Raw genomic sequence first — 20,651 nt, 5'->3', positions numbered from 1 at the left:
ACTTCAAGTGAATCAATGGAGAGTTTAATACTGAATATGGAAATTAACAAGAGGATACAACTTGGGAATGCTCTCTATCACAGAGTGTAGAATTCACAATGGAATAAAGATATACCAAAGAGGGCTGAAGAAATAATATAAAAGTCATCGTATGTACGTACCCATTATGATGTATACAGCTCAGACAGGGCAGTAACAGATAATGAAAATTAGGTACTGGCCTTAGAAACACAATTTCTGAGAAGGAGGATACTGAAGATAAGGAGAGAGAGTGAGTGAGAAATGGAAACACAGAAATATCAAATGATAAGATGTAGAAAAAATACAGATTGCTGAGGCAATTAATAGGTAAATGACCGGGCGAGTTGGCCGTGCAGTTAGGAGCGCGTAGCTGTGAGCTTGCATCCGGGAGATAGTGGGTTCGAAACCCACTGTCGGCAGCCCTGAATATGGTTTTCCATGGTTTCCCATTTTCACACCAGGCAAATGCTGGGGCTGTACCTTAATTAAGGCCACAGCCGCTTCCTTCCCATTCCTAGGCCTTCCCTGTCCCATCGTCGCCACAAGACCTATCTGTGTCGGCGCGACGTGAAGCAACTAGCAAATAAAAAGGTAAATGCAGAAATTGTTCCTTAAACACCGTGAAATTATGATAAAAAGTGAAAGGGGTTTGAGAAAACACAGAGTAGCATGTGGCAATAGAGCCTTGTGTTGTACCTGGTGATGAATGGGAAGTGGTCAAAAAATAATATGAATTGGGGAAGAACCCTGTTTGCCCTGAACAAGCTTGTTTTGGATGAAGAAAAGAATGTAGATGAGCATGTTGTTGTTGTTGTTGTTGTTATTATTAATATTAATATTATTATTATTATTATTATTATTATTATTATTATTATTATTATTCAAAATATGAATTAACTAATAATGGGTAATAATTAATCAAGCTAAGCCTCTGTGGCTTAGGCGGCAGCACGCCGGCCTCTCACCGCTGGGTCCCGTGGTTCAAATCCCGGTCACTCCATGTGAAATTTGTGCTGGACAAAGCGGAGGCAAGACAGGTTTTTCTCCGGGTACTCCAGTTTTCCCTCTCATAATTCATTCCAGCAACACTCTCCAATATCATGTCATTTCATCTGTCACTCGTTGATCATTGCCCCAGAGGAGTGCGACAGGCTTCGGCAGCCGGCACAATTCCTATCCCCACCGCTAGATGGGAGCTTCATTAATTCCATTCCTGACCCGGTCGATGACTGGAAACAGGCTGTGGATTTTCATTTTCAATTAATCAAGTTGTAATCAGCTATAAGATTATTTGATACAGAATTGCTTGCTGATGGGAGATTTCAACTGAGAGTGTCGCCACAAAGGGCATCCTGCCATTAAAAGAACATCCCATATAAATTAATGTTGCCTCATCCCTAACCCCATATCAAGAAATGAGACTAAGGGGTAGACAAACTTGCTGATGAGAGTTTCTTGAGGAATGCGGAGCAGTACAGTAGGGATTTGAATATCTTATTCTTCCAATGATGTATTGTGTGTTCTAACACTTCGAGCTGTTTATCTCATCATTACCACTTCTGGCATAAGTCTAATTTCATTTATAGAAAGACAGAAGCTGGGATGGGATTATGTACATCAGTAGGAAAAGCATAATGACGAGAGAGAGAGAGAGAGAGAGAGAGAGAGAGAGAGAGAGAGAGAGAGAGAGAGAGAGAGAGAGAGAGAGAGAGAGAGAGAGATATGCCAGGGACAAATATGAAAACAGAAAAGGACGACGACGATCTCCTAATTTCCATGTATTGCTTTCCTCGCATACATGGGCTTTCTCCTCATCAATTCCAGTTCTACATCCATTTTTACTCAGCCTCCAACAAGATTGTGTTTCACTGCTTCATCAGGATGTCGATTAATTCCATTTTTGGATTTGGAGTTCTTTTTATTTCCCAGAAACTGGCGTGATGATATCATATCAGTATACAGATGAGTCCAAGGTATCAGGTGGTGTAGATCTACCTTTAAAAGGATAAAGAAATTGGGCCAGCCCTGGTTTCAATGCCGAAGTTATGAGACACTCCTGCAGTGGCTTGGAAATAGTTTCTTGGCACTGTACAAAAGGAACTGTGCCCTACCAATCATGAACTCCTCTGGGACACTGTGTTGTCATAGTGCTAGCCATATTAGGCCTTGTAATACATGATTAGATGCTTTCTCTTACCGAGCTCGATGGCTGCAGTCGCTTAAGTGTGGCCAGTATCCAGTATTCGGGAGACAGTAGGTTCGAACCCCACTGTCGGCAGCCCTGAAAATGGTTTTCCGTGGTTTCCCATTTTCACATCAGGCTGTACCTTAATTAAGGCCACGGCTGCTCCCTTCCCACTCCTAGGCCTTTCCCGTCCCATCGTCGCCATAAGACCTATCTGTGTCGGTGCGACATCAAGCAAAAAAAAAAAATAGATGCTTTCTCCAGGTCCAGGGAGAGAGGTTAGTTCTTCTCACAGTGCTGCTAAACTAGGAGCTGTGCAGCATGGATTTTTTTCAGTTATGCTGGAGCTTTTCACAAATTCTACTTGATTCTTAGTTGTTTTGATAACCTTACAAATCATTTTGTCCAGAATGCATTCAGAGGTCTTCATCACGTGGTTTAGAAGTTGGATACAGCACTGACTAGCACACATGGCTGGACCTCTCTTCTTTCTTTTTGAAGATGGTTATAGCGATGCTTTGTTGCTAGTCAGTCGGCAGTTGTCTCTGGTAAATCAATCATAATACTGTTATTGGTTTTTACACCCAGCTAACTACTGTTCATGGATTTCAGAGACGCCGAGGGACCGGAATTTTGTTCTGCATGAGGTCTTTTACATGCTAGTAAATCTACCGACATGAGGCGTATGTATTTGAGCACCTTCAAATACGACCAAACTGAGCTAGGATCGAACCTGCCAAGTTTTGGCTTGGACACCATTAATTTATTTGATGGGTACTTCAATGGCACTAGTATGTGGATTAGTAGGTGGAGGGAATTCCTCAGTCAGGATCTTTTGAAAGTTGCCTTCTCACTTTCTTCCAACCTCCAGCCAGTTGCCGATCACAGTGGCGCAGTAAGTTAGTCATGCTTTGCATAGTTTCTTCTTACCTTACACATCCTGTATCGAGACTGAAGATCTGTCAGAATTGCCCCCCAGTGAGTGTTGATGCCCGCCCTTCTCATGAAGCTGGGAAGCACAAACAAGCTCATCAGAGACTGAATGTGGAAGAACTGAGATTGGTGAGGAGAGAGCCTATCTATATGTTGAAGGCAGTGTATGAAGACTTGGGATTGTCCTTGTCCTTTTGTGTTTTCTTGTCTGTCCTTGTTTCCTCTTTCTGTTGCTCCCACTTCATACGCTGACCTGCCTTTATGGATATACTATTTTGTGTTCCTTTTCTTTTCCCTCCTGTCTACCTACAGTATATATGACTTAGTTTCACACCTATATGTTTCCTTTTGGTGTGATGAGATTGAGCGATTGCTATTTAGTAGCAGGTCTTCTCTTAATTCTTACTTCATTTCTGGCTTCTCACCAGGGTGAGTGCATGCTGGAGCAGTAACAGTAATATCCTGAGACTCATTCAGTATGAAATAATCAGCAATAAACTGACATTGTTATTTAATTTTTTAATAACGGGGCTGAGTATTTCAGACAGTAGAATGCTGGCTTTCTGAACCCAACTTGGCAGATTCCATCCTGGCTCAGTCCAGTGGTATTTGTGAGTGCTTAGATCAGCCTTGTGTTGGTAGATTTACTGGCATATTAAGGAAATCATGTGGGACGAATTTCTGGCACCTCGGCATCTCTGAAAACTGAAATTATTATTTATTATATTATTATTATTATTATTATTATTATTATTATTATTATAAATAAATTATTATAAATAATAATAATAATAATAATAATAATAATAATAATAATAATAATAATTTTTTAATGTTTTTTCCTTCTTTTCACTACAAATGAGGAAAATGTAACATTCTTATGAAAGTTTTTTTAAATTGTTATTTTGATATCCTTGCTGAAACACTTTCAAAAATGTTCCCAACATGATACTGCCTTAATTGTGTTACTATTTCCTAAGGAGTAGAGTAACTAAGGAAACAACACCATTCAGTTATGCAGTACTTACAACCATTTGTTTATTGCTGCTTTCTTTTATTTTTCAAGTAGTTAACATGTTTAAAAATTTTCATGCTCTGAAAAAAGAAGAAAGTGCTTACAATTACATGGTTTGGGCAGTTATGATTTTTTTTTTTTAAATGACTTTGTTATAATTTAATGTAACCTTCTGAACACAGGAGTGTCATACATCACTTCTGAAATGTTCACTGCATCTTAAATAATGTTACTATATATATCTCACCTGTGAACCCCCTCCCAAAAGTATATTTTTATCTGAATAGTAAGAGAATACATTTTTCTTGATATTCTTTCATTTAATTGTTTAATTGCATCTTTCTCTTCAAGGGGACCTCTTACACTTTGACTTCATCATTACTAACTAGATGATTTTACTGTGTGTTCAGATAAGTGGTGGAGAATTCGGGACAGATGATTCATGATGTTTGGTTTTGATCAAAAGTATCCGGGCACTTACTGTAATTTGAAGGCAGAGTTTGCTAGTAATATATTCTCTAGTAGTCACTATTAATGTGATGTTGGTCCGCCTTTTGCCTTTATCGCAGCCCTGACTCTGCTGGGGAGACTTTCTGCCAGGTTATATAATAGGAATTAATTGAGGGATGGTCCACCTTTCAACACAGTATATAATACATAATACTTATTAAGTGAAAACCGGTTTCGATTCCCTTGGAATCATCATCAGTTCACAGTAAATAAATAAATCAAAGGATCTTAACAACAATCAACATGAAATCTGCCTTTAAATATATTTACAATGGTTGACGTGGGTTGTATGACATAAAACACATTAATATTTACAAAACGTCCTAGGATTCAAGTCACAGATGACTGCAGTGCGTTTGTACAATGTTGAACAGAGCTTTAAGATAATGCATAAAAACTTGAAGTTGAGGAATACTGTGAGGTTCTGATTTGTTACTGTGGATATAAGAAACATGTTAAAATGTTAAAATATTCGTAGTTGAACCGTCGATGGAGGGTAAAAAACATGTATCAAACTTGACAATCCTGTAAAGTACCTATGTTAATACAATTTACAGTTAAAACAATTAGCTGAGGAATTGGGGGAACATCCTTCATTGTTTTGTAACATCTGCTTTGTTGTTGAAACTGTCACTGTTATTGTTGTTGAAGTAAAAGTTGAATGATGGTATGGCCTTGGTTGTATGGCACAGCTCTCATTAACGTGCTGCCAGGTTTCTGCCATTCTAACTCATCCTACATGTGTTCTATTGGGTTTAGATTGGCACTGTAAGGAGGCCAGTCCAGTTGCGGATTATTATTATCCTCAAACCATTGGCTTACAGAGCCCACTTTATGACTTGGAGTGTTTCATCTTAGTGGCCTATAAATAATGGTCATCACTGAACTGATTTTCTGTGCTCGGCAGTATGAAAGCATTCAGAATGTATTGATATCCCATTGCATTCACAGTGATTCAGTCCTGCTAGAGTGCCGAATCAATGCCATGAGAAACACCACTATACCGTAATGCTACCTCCTCCAAACGTCACTGTTGGTAATAAACAGTCAGGAAAATAGCATTCTCCAGGCATTATCCATTCCCAAATCACCACAATTTATAACATGATTCATCACTCCAAATTACTGATTTCCACTGTTCCATTGTCCAGTGGTGTCTCCTTTCACACCACGCCAGGCGGCACTTTTCATTAAGAGTGGAAATATTTGGTTTATAGGCATCTGTTCGACCGTGGAACGCAATCTTCTTAATCGCCGATGCACAGTAATGAGTCTGGCTGTACTTGATAACACCTTGGAATTCTCTGGTGATTCTTTCTACAGACAACCAATTATTTTCTTGTCATCATTGGGTTTAACTGTTTATTGGTCCCTGGGTGTCGGTAAATGTAGCTGACCAGATCGAGGTTGTGCTGTGGTTATACTTTCATGTTTCCATTTCACAGTTACTTTACTGACAGCTTGGGTACATTCATAATGTTAGAAATGTTCGTTACAGATTTCTTGCCCCACGTTGAAAGTCATTAAGCTCCCCTGACCTTCCCTCGTTAGCTGTTGTGTAGTCACACAGAACAATACAAACCTCCCTGGATCTTTTACACTGTTACGATGAGTCATTTTTTGTTGTTTACTATTGTGCAGTGGTGTCCAGATACTTTTAGATAGTGTATGTAATATACAGTTGGTATATTAAATTAATATGTAATAATACCACAAGTATTTGGAGAAAGAAAAATGTCACTAACTGATAAAAGATGTGGACCCTTCTTCAGAAAAATTCCACACACACAGCATTCACAGTGTAGGTCATTTCTAAGTTGTGGACCTCAGTTGGACATCATATTTGGTGATATTCTTCTTATACTAGTTATAAGCAAGCAGAGTGGCCGCGCATGTTGATGTCTTACGGCTGTGTTTAAACAGCTTTCTTCTTATCCCACACTTCCTATATCTAGACAGAGATGCGTCAGTTTGAGTCCCACTGACGGATGTCCTGAGAATGGTTTTCTGTGGTTTCACATTTTCACTTCCAGGCAAATGGTGAGACATTTTCTATTCATAGGGCACAGCTGATTCCTTTAAACTCCATACCCAATTTCATTCACCAGCATTCATTTCATCTTCATCAGCTCCTCAAACATACTATGTAAATTCATCTCACCTCATCTCCGACCCCGTATCAGGGAACAGGACTAAGGGGTTTTAAGTAATAGAAAGAAACAACAAATGACAACTCGAGTTATCTTTAGAAAGACAGGAAAATGAGTAGGAACACATAATAGGATAAACACAATGACAGGTCACTAGTCTGTTCCTTTCCTTTTCTGATAATTACCTGTTTGGTTCCTTTTCTTCTTTTGTGGTTGTCCTGCCATCCTAGTCTTTTACCATCTGTATTCATCTTTGCCTTTTTTCTCTTTCTTTTTCCTGTGTTTAAACAGCTTTCTTCTTATCCCACACTTCCTATATCTAGACATGATCTGTCAAGATGGCCCCTCAATGAGTGTTGAAGCCTGCCCTCCTGATGAAGCCAGAAAGCAGGAACGAGCTCGTCAGAGGCTGAGAAGAAATGGGTGTAGAAAAACTGGTATTGCTGAGGAGAGAGCCTATCTATTTGTAGACAGCAGTGTATGAAGATGTGGAGACTGTCCTTATCCTTTTGTGTTTTCCTGTTTGTCCTCTCTTTTTTTTACTGCTGACCTGTCATTGTGTCTGTCCTATTATGTGTTCATTTCAAGTTCCTATCTTTCTATGCACAACTTGATTAGTGGAGGATGGTTGTCCTGTTGTACTTTCTATTAAAACAATCACCACCACCACCGCCACCGCCACCGCCGCCGCCGCCGCCGCCGCCACCGCCGCCGCCGCCGCCAGTCTGGTTATAAATTACCTTTTTGATCATTACAGGATAAGTGGCCTCTTGTGTATAGTGAAAGCTGCTGTCAACAGTAATTATATATATTAAATCGTATAAAGATAGAAACATGAAAAGGAACACCCAATAGGTTGGAACATAATGACAGGTTAGTTTAAGAAGAGTAGTTTTGTGTGCAAACTGTGAATTTTAAAGTGCTGCAATCGATCTTAAGTTGCAAATAGGTCAAATCCAGAATTGCCCAATGCACAGGTGGTGTCAGTCTTGGTAAGAAAGCCAAGCAAGGATGTTGTTGCACTGTCCCCATGACACTTCAGTATCTGCAGGCCATCTACCTCAGTACACTCATCTTAGCAAGCTAAGGCCACAGTGGGATGATGCACCATAATTTGTGTTTGTTTGGATTATCAACATTGTCGTTGTAAGGGAAGTTAACAGTGATCAGAAAGGTAAATTATAACCAGAGTGGTGGTGGTGATTATTGTTTTAATAAAAAGTACAACAGGGCAGCCATCCCCACTAATCAAGTTGTGCATAGAAAGTTAGGAACTTGAAATGAACACATAATAGGACAGACACAAAGACAGGTCAGCAGTAAAAAAAAAAAAAAAAGAGAGGACAAACAGGAAAACACAAAAGGATAAGGACAGTCTCCACATCTTCATACACTGCTGTCTGCAAATAGATTTGATGGGATTAGTGTGTGAGTGCATGATAGCCAAGTAACTTCATTACTGGTTTCTTTTTTGAATTTGCTGTACGTCACACCGACACACATAGGTCTTACAGCGCCGATGGGGTACGAAAGGGCTGGGAGTGGGAAGGAAGCGGCCAATGCCTTAATTAAGATACAGCCTGGTGTAAAAATGGGAGACTACAGAAAACCATCTTCAGGTCTGCCGACAGTGGGATTCGAACCCACTATCTCCCGAATGCAAGCCGACAGCTATGTGCCCCAAACCACGTGGCCGCGTACTCAAGTTGTGCTGGTTTCCCACCAAAGCGAACATGTGTATATTTGAAATGAAAAGTCATGTCCCTGTGGTTGCAATTCCTTGTAAAATTGGAGTTTCTGTGGCTGTGATTATATCGAGACATGGAAAACTACAGACTTCCTTATTTTGGAACTAGTGTTAGTTTTCAAAGTAGCTCTGGGAAAGTTGTGAATCCTGGTTCCTTCTTTTTGTCTTACATCTTGGTTATTTACCTACTTATATTATTAGCATCATTTGTCTTGTTTAGTACCAGTATTTTGGTTTTTCTTACAGGTCAGCAGAAATATTATTTGGCCTCGCCTGGGGAAGTAAGAAGGAGTCTTCTGACTGGTTACTAGCTCCAGAGTCGGGACTTCTAAAGCTTCTCAGTGATGCTCGTCAGAGCTTGAGTCTGTTCCAACACCATGACGGTATCACAGGAACAGCTAAAGATTATGTCGTTGAGGATTATGCCAAAAAGTAAGTTATTGAAAAATAGAATGAAAAGTATTGCAGGGTGTTGGAATTTGAGTGCAGATGGTGTGCACTCATATCACCTCTGTTTTATTCATGGTACAAAAATGTTGTTTTTAATATTGATATGAATTTAAACCGGTTTTCAATGTATTGCTTGGATTAGAGTTTTCTTTTCATGCTTGCAATCTTGAGTATGTATAGTAACAGGTTGGTGTTTGAAATGTTCTTGTTATTTAATCATCAACTCAGAGACTAGTTTAATCCCCATAGATTTTGCTGTCATTTGGTAACACTGAATAACTCCTAATAATACTCCAAGTAGACTTATTGAGTAAAGTAAGAAGTCAAATGGATTGCTACTTCTTCTGTCACTGACTATACCCTATGAGTTACAAACATCATTCACAGTATCTACAAACAAGGCTGTTGTCTGAATTCCATTATTCAGTTCCATAAACACCTCAGCAGCTTCCATACTATCAGAGCTATATACTTATGAGAATGAGATGGGTGTAAATGGTACACTTTCATCTAGCATGTACCTTGCACACATGTAAAATTACTGCATTTATTATGAAATAGCAATAGGTAGATTGAATAATATATCATCTAATTATCCCATTAACGTACAATTTATGCAGTTTTCATAGTATAACTCATTAATATATTCTCCATGGAGAACTACTACATTAGGTGGCATAGGGTTTCAGAATTTGGTGAGAGTGAAGGCTATGCTTTGTGAGGTATGAGGCAATGGATATTTGATTGTTGAACAGAAAGTGAAGGTTTTTGTTTTACTATATTTTCTTGTAACAATGTAGGTAGAGAGGGACAGTTCCAGGCATACGGTGACACAGAGTGGGCTCCTCTAAATAACTTAAGACAGATTCAGTGATTGAAGTCACTGATGGTGCTGTGTTGGAGAGTTGACTTCCAGCCACTGGATTTTATTCAACTGAACAAATGGCTACATGGTTAGGGTCATGTAGCTGTCAGCTTGCATTCAAGAGGTAGTAGGTTCAAACCCCACTGTCGGCAACCCTGAAAATGGTATTCTGTGTTTCTATTATCACACCAGGGATGTGCTGGGTCTGTACCTAAATTGAGACCATGGTTCCTTCCTTCCCATTCCTATCCCATTGTTGCCATAAGACCTGTCTGTGTCGATACGTCGTTAAACAAGTAGTAAAAAACAGACGGATTTTGTTCACCTGAAAAAAAATCAAAGTGGTATGAGTGGCTATGGTTCAGAGTCCTAGGAAGTTGGCAAGGAGAGCCTCTTGTTACTTGAGAATTTCATGCCAACCACTTGAATGTATTTTCCATTCACATCTCCACTTTTTGTAGAGAATAACAGAGTGCGTAAGATGATGGTGTAGTATAAGGAAGAGTCAGCAGTTTGCATCAAGTGTCTGAAAGAAAGGGGCCGTGCTCAAGAGCACATATTCAGATGGGCTTGCATTCAGATGAATGTCATTAAAGAAATAGACAAAAGTTTTCACTTGGGATGACAAACCAATAATTTTCAATGTACCTTTGAAGCTTTTCAGTCTGTCACATACTAATTGAAAACCTACGACCTGTTTTCCAGTCATTGACCGGGTCAGGGATGTAATGAATGAAGCAGATATAGGCTGTTAGTACGATGAGGTCGCCACTCCCAAAGTGATTTATTAATGAATGATTGATGCTGTGAAATGAGAGTGGAGAGTGTTGCTGGAATGAAAGATGACAGGAAAAACTGGAGTACCCGGAGAAAAACCTGTCCCGCCTCCGCTTTGTCCAGCACAAATCTCACATGGAGTGACCGGGATTTGAACCACGGTATCCAGCGGTGAGAGGTCAACGCGCTGCCGTCTGAGCCACGGAGGCTCCTCACGCACTAATTATAACACCTATATCACTATAACATACCTGTAAAAAACACACTACAGTATTAAACAAAGAATGATTTCTTTCATTCTTAAAAGAACATCAAAAGATTATTTTTTTAAATAAAAATTGATTATGTTTAGAAATGTAGAAACAGTTATGTTTAAATCCTGTTTATACCCTTTAATACTTGAAAGTTAGAACTTATCTTAATGAAGTGTTCCAGTAGTGCTTCCTCTCTCCTTGCTAGTCCAACAAAGAGTGCAAGATGGTGTAATGCTCTGTAATTGGCATGAGACCAGCTGGCTACTTTGTCAGTAACTTTCTGTTACGTCATGCTCCAATGATGCCAATGGTTACTTTGAATTGTACTTTCAGCTGTATTATTATTATTATTATTATTATTATTATTATTATTATTATTATTATTATTATTATTATTATTATTATTATTCCGGTCTTGAAAGCCAAGAATAACGGCCGAGAGGATCCGTCATTCTGGCCACACGACACCTCGTAATCTGCAGCCCTTCGGGCTGAGCAGCAGTCGCTTGGTAGGCCATGGCTCTTCGGGGTTTGGTTTATTGTTATTATTATTATTCTGAAAATTATATAGGGGTTGTTGTATGAGCATTTAATGGGCTCGCTAGTTTACTGGTAATTTTCCGTTTGATCATTTTCTGGTGATATCTATACTATTCACGGAAGTGTACTTGTAGTATTATTATCATCATCATCATTTTTTGTGATAAATAATAACCTACTGAGATGTCTAGAGTGGCTAATACACTGAATAAATTTACTACAAATAAGAATATCCTAACCCACATTCCAGACATTTAAGTGAAAGTAACATGTTATGGGATTCATTAAGCCCTGATGCAAAAAGTGTGAAATGTCGTTCAGAATTTAAGTAGTCCATTTAAGGGAGAATTTTTAAAAATATATGTGATTAGCTTTGTGATGTAAATCTCGATCAATTCCTTAATGTTCAAACATTTGCTTTTTGATGTGTAAAATTTTTAGATCTCTGTTGATGATTGTGAAATGGTGCGAGTTGTTGATTTACAAACTGAAATTTCCAACCATGGAATCATTGGACTCTTTCTTCGTTGCCACCATAAAGAGTGAGTGTTGTTTGTGTATGTTACAAAATAGCTTCATTCCCCAACTTTTAGCATCGATCTGGCAATTTGGTTCCAATGGTTCAAGCATGATATAGCTCCTCTCACTATCAGCACATAGCCAGTGTATGTAAAGTACATTCAGCCATGTTTCCTTACAGTTTACCTTTGTATAGTACAATTTGAAACATTCTGGCAATTGTATCATGCTTGATTATGACATATATTGTATGAATTATGGTGTTCATTATTGAGAATGGTTTGCCTCTCAAGAAATAAAATATCATAAAGTTATAATTTTCTACATATAATTCAAATAACTTTCCTTCTCAATTATGGTACCTATTTTCTGGAAAAACAGGGAAAACACAGGGAAATTACTTGTGACATCAAAATTAAACTTTCGGTCTAGGACTGGACCCAAATGGAGTGGTCAGACAAGACTGATATGTAAACACTGTGTGAGTCATACGTAGCGAGTAGTACTTTGAGAGAAAAGTAGAGACAGATAGTGAGCGCGCATGGTAGTGAAGGAGAGTGAACGAAAAAGATACACACACTTGCGCTAACCGCTCAAAGTTGGCAGCACAAGAGGAGTGCGATGTGTCTCGTATTGCATTAATTCTTTTAGTGTGGTGTAGCTAACAATTCACGGTTAATGTTAACGTAATTCCAGGTCTTCACTTTGATAGTAAAATTAATTGTTTGTAGATAGTAACTTCACCCACATTAATTTGTAATTGCTTTGTTCTCTTTAAACAAAAACTTGAATTATAATAAAACACACCTCAGAAAAGTTTTGCACTACTTGGAGTTCCGGATTTCTAAGTTGCTGATGACCCCAGGGAATGTATCCCCATCACATTACCACAGGCTTCAGGAGTACCTCTGGCTCAACCTCATAGACATTACCGACCTACGGTTCTGCAAGTTGTACTTGCGCCTTGCAGTACGTACCCATGGCCAGTAGGTAGTAATGTTCGGTCTTTGAATGTTAAAAGCTTAGCGTAAAATCGTGAAAAATCGTATATATATTCAACAATGGCAATCCACATCACATATGAGTGTTAAGCTATTAGCCCCAGTTAAGAATTGCTGGTACATCTAATACGCTGAGCGTATGTTGAACATTAAAGCTTGAAATTTTCTTCACCAAACGAAAAATAATTCATGCAGTAGAGGGTTAAGGAATAAATCAGGTAATACCCGGTGAATCAGTGCTTGTTGGTGAACTCCACTACGCTTCTAAGTTTAAGTGTCATATCCAACATTTCTGGTCCTCCAGGCTAGCTGTTACCTTGATATTCGCGGAACACATGGTGAATGATCAGTGTCGTGTTAATCAAAGTGGCCGAAGACTTTAGTTTTTAGTTAATTTATGATTTAAGAACATTCAGTAGCTTCGTGCTTGCTTTCGTTAACATTGAAGACATTCAGTTAGTGCTTGATGTAAGAACATTCATCTGCATGCTCACTTCGTGAACATTAAAAACTGGTTTAAGATCATTCAAACTATAGCTCATTTCAAGGCGCACTTCGCAACATGTGGCGAATGACTTTAGTGACTGGTAAATCTTTCGATGTGACGAGCATTTACTCATCGGATATTCTGCGTATATCTGCGGATATACTGTGTGTATATACACTGACTTAGCAAATGTCATGGGATAGTCACCTAAGAGCGTGTGGGGCCTCCTCTGGCCCTGCGAACTGCAGTGGGATGCCGTGGAAGTGAGTTGACAAGTCCCTGGTAGTCCTCTGGACGCAGCTGACACCAAATCGTTTGCAGAGCGGCTGCCAATGCTGGTCTGTTTGTCGGTGCAGGATCCATGGCAAGGAGCCTGCGTTCCAGGACATCCCAGATATGCTCGATAGGGTTCATATCGGGGCTCCTGGGTGGCCATGGCAGTCGTTGGACCTCTGCTGCATATTCCTGGAACCATTCCCGGGCAACGTGGAAGCGATGTGGCAACGCATTATCATCTAAAACACCGCAGAACTGTCTGGGCGCTGGAAGGCCAAAAATGGGTGGAGATGGTCTCCGAGCAGCTCAACATACCGTGTACCTTTGAAAGTCTCTTCCAGAACAACTAGGGGGCCCATTCCATATCAAGAAAATGCAGCCCAGACCATAACAGAGACACCAGCGCCCTGGACCACACCTTCGACGCAGGCGGGATCCATTGCTTCATGTGGTCTGCGCCATACACGGTGCCTCCCATCGGCATGGTGCAGTTGAAATTGTGATTCGTCCGACCATATCATGTTATGCCATTGTTCCAGTATCCATCCCTGGTGACTGGCGCCAAATGCGCGTCGTTGTGCCCGATGACATTGGGTTAACAGTGGCACCCGTGTGCGGCACCATCTCCCATACCCTATAGAACCCATGTTCCTACGGATTGTCCACTGGGAGACGTGTCCAGCATGGCCTGTGTTGAATTGAGCCGTGATTTGTTGCACGGTTGCCCGTCTGTCACTATTGACAATCCGGCTCAGATGTCGCCGGTCACGGTCATCTAGGGTGGCTGGACGGCCGGTCGTTCGTCTGTTGTGGACTGTGATACCCACATTCAACCATTCACGATACACCCTAGACACGGTTGATTGTGTGAAGCCGAATTCCCACACCAATTCTGAAATTGCACTTCCCATCCGTCGGGCACCGACCACCATACCCCGTTCAAACGGTGTCAGCTCACGACGACGTTCCATGTTACAGCTGTCACATGCACAGCCACTGCTCACAAGGTCTCCTATAAAACTGCCACTGGCACATGGGGTGTGTGGTGCGCAGACAACACACCTGCACATCAGTGCTCCGCTATCCCATGACATTTGCTCAGTCAGTGTATATTTTTCATTGAATATTGTGATGGTTAGGGAGAATGTGTGTATTTTTTGCACATAATATTGAATTAAATTGTAAATATAACCATCATGGCCGACTCCATCTCACATTCGCTGAAGCGGTGCAGTACCACCACGTAGCAGATTGGAATTCAACATGGGAAATATCTGTTCTGGGTCATCAGCATCTGCTTTAAGTCCTTGCTCCTTTTGTTATTATCATGGATCCTAACACAGTTAACATGCTCACTGCATATTTGTAGAGCATGACATACTCACCAACCTGAGCAAGATAATTGCGTGGAATTCTCTAAAAGTTGTTAATAATTTGAATTTTTGAACGTTGTTACAACAAGTTGTATTGAACTCAAGGATTTATCCCACTCACGCACCTGGTGTGTGACCTGCACAGTGGTTGAAATGCAGAGGTAATACTGGTCATCAGGCAGATCACGTGCCAGGCATGTTGATGGATTATTGTGCATTAGTTACTGCAGATCACAAACAAATGCATAAGTATGATTACAAACAGAAATATATTCATATTTACACTTCTCTGTTATACAATTTTATGTCACAGTGTCTTTATCATTGCAAAATAACCAGATGGGGAGGTGTTATTTCTTCTGTCGAAGCACGCCGTTTATTGGGTCACTTTGTGATATTGAGGGAACTGCATTGTTGGCCATCAGAACAAAATATAAATAAAATGATTACATAAGCATCATGATGCAGTCAAAAATGATTACTACAAGTTCTTTCATATTACTCATAAGTATGATGCAAGAATAATAATGGCATATGGCCTCCGGAGGGGCCTGGTGCAGGTCTTTTTCTAGTAGACTGCCTATTAGGCGACCTGCATGTCTGTGAAGATGAGGGCCCCACCTAGGATGATTTCTAATGTTGAATACGCCACACACACCCAGCCCCCCGAGCCATTGGAATTAACCAATTAAGGTTAAAATCCCCGACCCAGACGGGAATTGAACCCGGGACCCTCTGAACCAAAGGCCAGTATGCTGACCATTCAGCCAACGAGTCGGACGATGCAAGAATAAATGACATTTACAAGTTTATTACTTCACTGAACTTATTGCAGTACGGTAGTGGAATTTATTTCAAAAGTGGAATCACTCGTAATTCTCTTGAAGTAATAATAAACAGAAAATACAGTGTCTTACCTCACATTGCAGTTGTCTTGCTACTCAAAGATCCCAAAAGGAATGATGTCGTATGACTAAAACTGTTGAGAGGAAATACGCAGAAAACAGAATACACATGCGCAAATCTGGCTGCGGATGTACCTGCTAGTAGATTGGACTTACACAATGTGCGGGATGAGGAGGAGAGTCTTTCTTACCATGCAGGAAACCTGTAATTCAGATTTTCTAGCACCCGTTCCATGATGCGCGTGATCTGCACTGAACGTGTTAAGGGCCTGGTTAAGCAAAGAGGAATTTATATTGTGTTTCTAACATGTATGCAAACATTTAAAAATAACTATAATCCAGAAAGGGATGCCATTAAGGTTGAGGAGAGATTGAGGAATCGACCAGGTGTAAGAAAGAATTTCGAAAAAGTACAGCAAGATCTTGAATTCAATGATGATGCTAAACGACCATTCAACCAGTAGAGACAATTTTCAAGATGTGTACAATACTGTGCTAGGTCATTTCAAATCTTTAACTAGATCAGTTCAGGCTTTTAAAATTGCAGGCTGTCCCACAAGTACAATGTCAAACAATGTTGGCGGCATTCTCAGTAGTGTACAGTTGCCAAAAATATAAATTCCTCAGTTCTCTGGCGACTTCAAGGATTGGATTAGTTTCAAGGATACCTTTGAAAGTTTAGTTATAAATAATCCATGTCTTACTGAGGTTCAAGGACTAGATTATTTATTTTCTGCCCTAAGGGCCAAGGCAAGACAGTTGGTCCAGAATATTCCTATCTCAAATGAAAATTTTGTTGTTGCCTGGGATTTAATAACTTGTAGATATGACAACCCTAGACTACTAGCTGTAAGACATATTCATGAGCTACTGTCTCCCCAACTGTTAGTGAAAACTTGTCTTCCAAGCTCAGGTGCTTATTAAATCACGTGGCAAGTGAAATGAAATGGTGTATGGCTTTTAGTGCCAGGAGTGTCCGAGGACATGTTCGGCTCGCCAGGTGCAGGTCTTTCGATTTGACACCTGTAGGTGACCTGCGCGTCGTGATGAGGATGAAATGATGATGAAGACGACACATTCACCCAGCCCCAGTAACAGTGAAATTAACCAATGATGGTTAAAATTCCCGACCCTGCCGGGAATCGAACCCGGGACCTCTGTGACCAAAGGCCAGCACGCTAACCATTTAGCCATGGAGCCAGACACGTGGCAAGTAATAAGATTGCACTAGAAGCCCTCAAGTTGGATGGTTCTCTGTTTGAATTGATGCTAACACAATTAATGCTAAATAATGTTGATAGTAGGACTAAGAGGGAATTTAAGGTACTTTCTGCATCAAGAAAGAGTTGTGACTGAAAGGATCTAATTCAATTCTTAGAAACCAGGTGTCAGGTCCTCACGGTAGTCGGTGTGAACTCAAGTTAAATAAGTCCAAGATGAAGCCAGTTAATAAGTTCATCCCTAACCAAACCCACAAACTTAGCTAAGCTTATGTTAGCATTGACAGACAATGTAAATACTGTAATCAGGCACATGTTTTATATTACTGTGACAAGTTTAAGCCATTATCTGTATCACAGCGTTTAGAATTTAAGTCAAAATCTGTGCTTCATTTGTCTCCTTGTAAATGGTCACAAGTTTCCCCAGTGTAAGGGTAGCTATGTGTAAAAGGAAACCCCATACATTGCTACATGCTGTTTATGTTGATGGTCCCTTGAATCACGACCCCACTATGATTCTGCCAATGAAATTGCTAGGTCATCATAAAATAGAACTGGAAGTTTTTGCTCATTTAAGAACCAAGGAAATATTCATGTATTGTTCGCAACAGCAATTGTTTATGTTCTTGATTCAAGAGGAATAATACATAAGGCACAATGTCTTCTTGATTCATGCAGCCAATCCAGTTATATTACTGAACGATTAGTTCAGAGGTTGACTTTAAGATGATCAAGAAGTCTCATCCCATTTGAAGGAATAAGAGGAATTAGCCATCATTCAAAGTACTGTGTGACATTGTAAATTAAGTCAAGGATTTCTGAGTTTCATACTGATATTCATTGTTTGGTATTAAGTAAAACAACTAATTACTTGCCTGCAAGGGAAATAGACATATCAGAATGGAGTCTTTCTGAGGACATTCAGCTGGCTGATACTGAATTTCATATCACGGGAAATGTTAACATCTTGTTAGTTACAGCAGTGTTCTATGAAATTGTGAAGAATGATCGTAGGTCCAGGCCAGGTGATTGGCCAGTTTTACAGAAAACACATTTACTTTACATCCTGGCTGGTAGATATTAGTCATCCCCTTTACATGTTCATGAATCATCTCAAAACTTCTTTCTACAAGGAAACTACATCACTTGATGCAATTGGACAATTTGTTGTCAGTTTTCCCTTTAAGCAGGATCCGAGTAACCTTGGAGAGTCCCTCCAGGTTGCACTCAATCACTTTTATCTTCTTGAGAAACGCTTTGCAAGGCAATCAATTCTTGCTGAAGCATATACGGAATTCATGACAGAGTATGAATGGTTAAATCACGCGGAGGAAAGAAAGGAGTTTCAAACTGGGAATTTGTGAACCATTTATTACATTCCCCACCATGCTATGTTTAAGGAGTCAAGCACAACAACTAAGTTACAAGTAGTCTTTGATTGCTCAAGTAAAGCTACTAGTGGTTGTTTGTTCTCTGAATGATTTGTTGCTGACAGGACCTACACTTCAACAAGATTTGTACTCCCTAGTCCTAAGATTTAGAATTCATCCAGGTGTTTTTACTGCCGATATGGAGAAAATGTACAGGAATATATTAGTATGCCCCAGATTATAGGTACTTCCAACACATCTTGTGGTGACCAAATCCTAAGGAGACTGTTCGCATATACCAACTGAGAATATTGACGTATGGAATAGTACCAAGCTCCTTCTTAGCAACCAGATGTCTGCTACAGCTATCATATGAAGACGAAGAAAGAAACCGTCCTGTGTCGAGAATATTGAAGGAAGATTTGTATTGACAGGAGTGAGAAATGTTAACGAGGCACTAAGATTTGGTTCAGGTTCTTTTGAATGCTGGATTTCTCTTAAAAAAATTCTCCTCAAATCATCCTGCTCTCATAGAAGCTGTGCCACTAAGCTGCTGGAAAACTTAGTCACCAGTTTCACTGGACAAGGAATTTGGTGTGAAGACTTTGGGAGTACTCTGGCATCCTACAGCTGACAAGTTCATAATTGCAGCAAAGAACTGAAAGTTGGTTAACAAGGAGAATAACTTGACATAATGACAGGTGATCTCAACAATTGCTTTGGTGTTTGATCCACTTGGTTTCATTGGCCCTTACATTATTTGTCTTTGAATGTTTATGCAAGAATTGTAGTTTCACAATTTACAATGGGATGATCCATTGCCTAACTCACTCAGTAATAACTGGTGTGAATTAAGTTCTCAGCTATCAGATGTCAAGAACATTAAGATAGAATGATATTAAAGAAATACAAATGCATGCACTTTGTGATGCGAGTGAAAAGGCTTACAGCTGCTACATTTTTCTCAGAACTGTAAACAATGCTGGTAACATATCTGTTACATTACTGTGTGCTAAATCCCAAGTCGCACCTATAAATAAAATTATTCTTCCTAGACTAGAGATGTGTGCAGGTGTTCTTATGGCCAAACTTGTCAGAAAAATACAGTAGTACGAAGCTTGGAGCTTGACATTTCATTAGAGTCTAGCTCCTGAGCGAGCAGTAGTTTCATATTTTGCCACATAGCTCTGTAAGAAAATAATCGGAGTACTTTGGAAACCTCTACTGAGGAACTTCAGTTTCAAGCTGTGGCACGTAATGTCGGGAGCGCTCTGGTGCTGTGGAACCGGGACATTGTCTATGAGATAAGTAAAGGCCTCTGCATGTATGGTTTTTCCAAGTACTAAATTGAGAGAGGAGCAGCATGTCAAATAATGTCACTGCTAGATGTCAGGCTATCTGTCCATTCCTCAGCACAATTCCAATTGGCATTACGAGAATAACTTGCACACAAAAGCAAATTTTTTCCATCATCTTTATATCATCATCGTCATCATTACCACCATATCACTGGATTCTCAGAATGCATGCGTTGCTGTGGAGACGAAGTCTCGGTTTGCTTCCCATAAAAGCTCATTAGAAAGATGAAAAATTGTGTTTTGAGTAGAAATGTGATATTTCTATGACTTTTAATAAAGAAGAATAAATGTATCACACAGTAATTCAAGAAGAGCTTGTACGCGTAAGATCATTGCAAGTTCACGTCTTAGTAGAAATGAAAATACAGTATTTACAGTTGACTTTTCGTTGCACTGATAGATATAGGTCTTATGGTGATGATGGACTAGGAGTGGGATGGAAGTGGCCATGCCCTTAATTAAGGTACAGCCCCAGTATTTGCCTGGTGTGAAAATGGGAAACTATGGATAGGGCTGCCGACAGTGGGGTTCGAACTCCAGAATGCAAACTCACAGCTGCGCGCCCCTAACCGCATTGTTCCCTAGAAGAATTACAACTCTGCATTTATAGCCTCTGTCCAGCCACTGAACTCTTTGTTGTTTACAATTCTTATATTCAGGGCCATATTGAATGTCTTGTTATGCTATTTAAAGAT

General features: G+C 39.9%; 1 protein-coding gene across 1 annotated transcript in view; it reads left to right on the top strand.

Annotated features, from left to right (window-relative positions):
* alpha-Man-IIa (alpha-mannosidase 2) overlaps positions 1-20,651 on the top strand; it is a 355,439-nt gene that overhangs the window by 195,081 nt on the left and 139,707 nt on the right. Inside the window, exon 11 of the mRNA XM_067139236.2 lies at positions 8,808-8,993. Coding sequence (XP_066995337.2) covers positions 8,808-8,993 — 186 coding nt within the window. The remainder of the gene's footprint in view (positions 1-8,807; positions 8,994-20,651) is intronic.

The sequence above is a fragment of the Anabrus simplex genome, chromosome 2 (genome assembly GCF_040414725.1).
Source record: "Anabrus simplex isolate iqAnaSimp1 chromosome 2, ASM4041472v1, whole genome shotgun sequence".
Classification (NCBI taxonomy): Eukaryota; Metazoa; Arthropoda; class Insecta; order Orthoptera; family Tettigoniidae; genus Anabrus; species Anabrus simplex.
The sequence above is the reverse complement of the archived record's forward strand: the minus strand, read 5'-3'. Positions and strand labels throughout refer to the sequence as shown.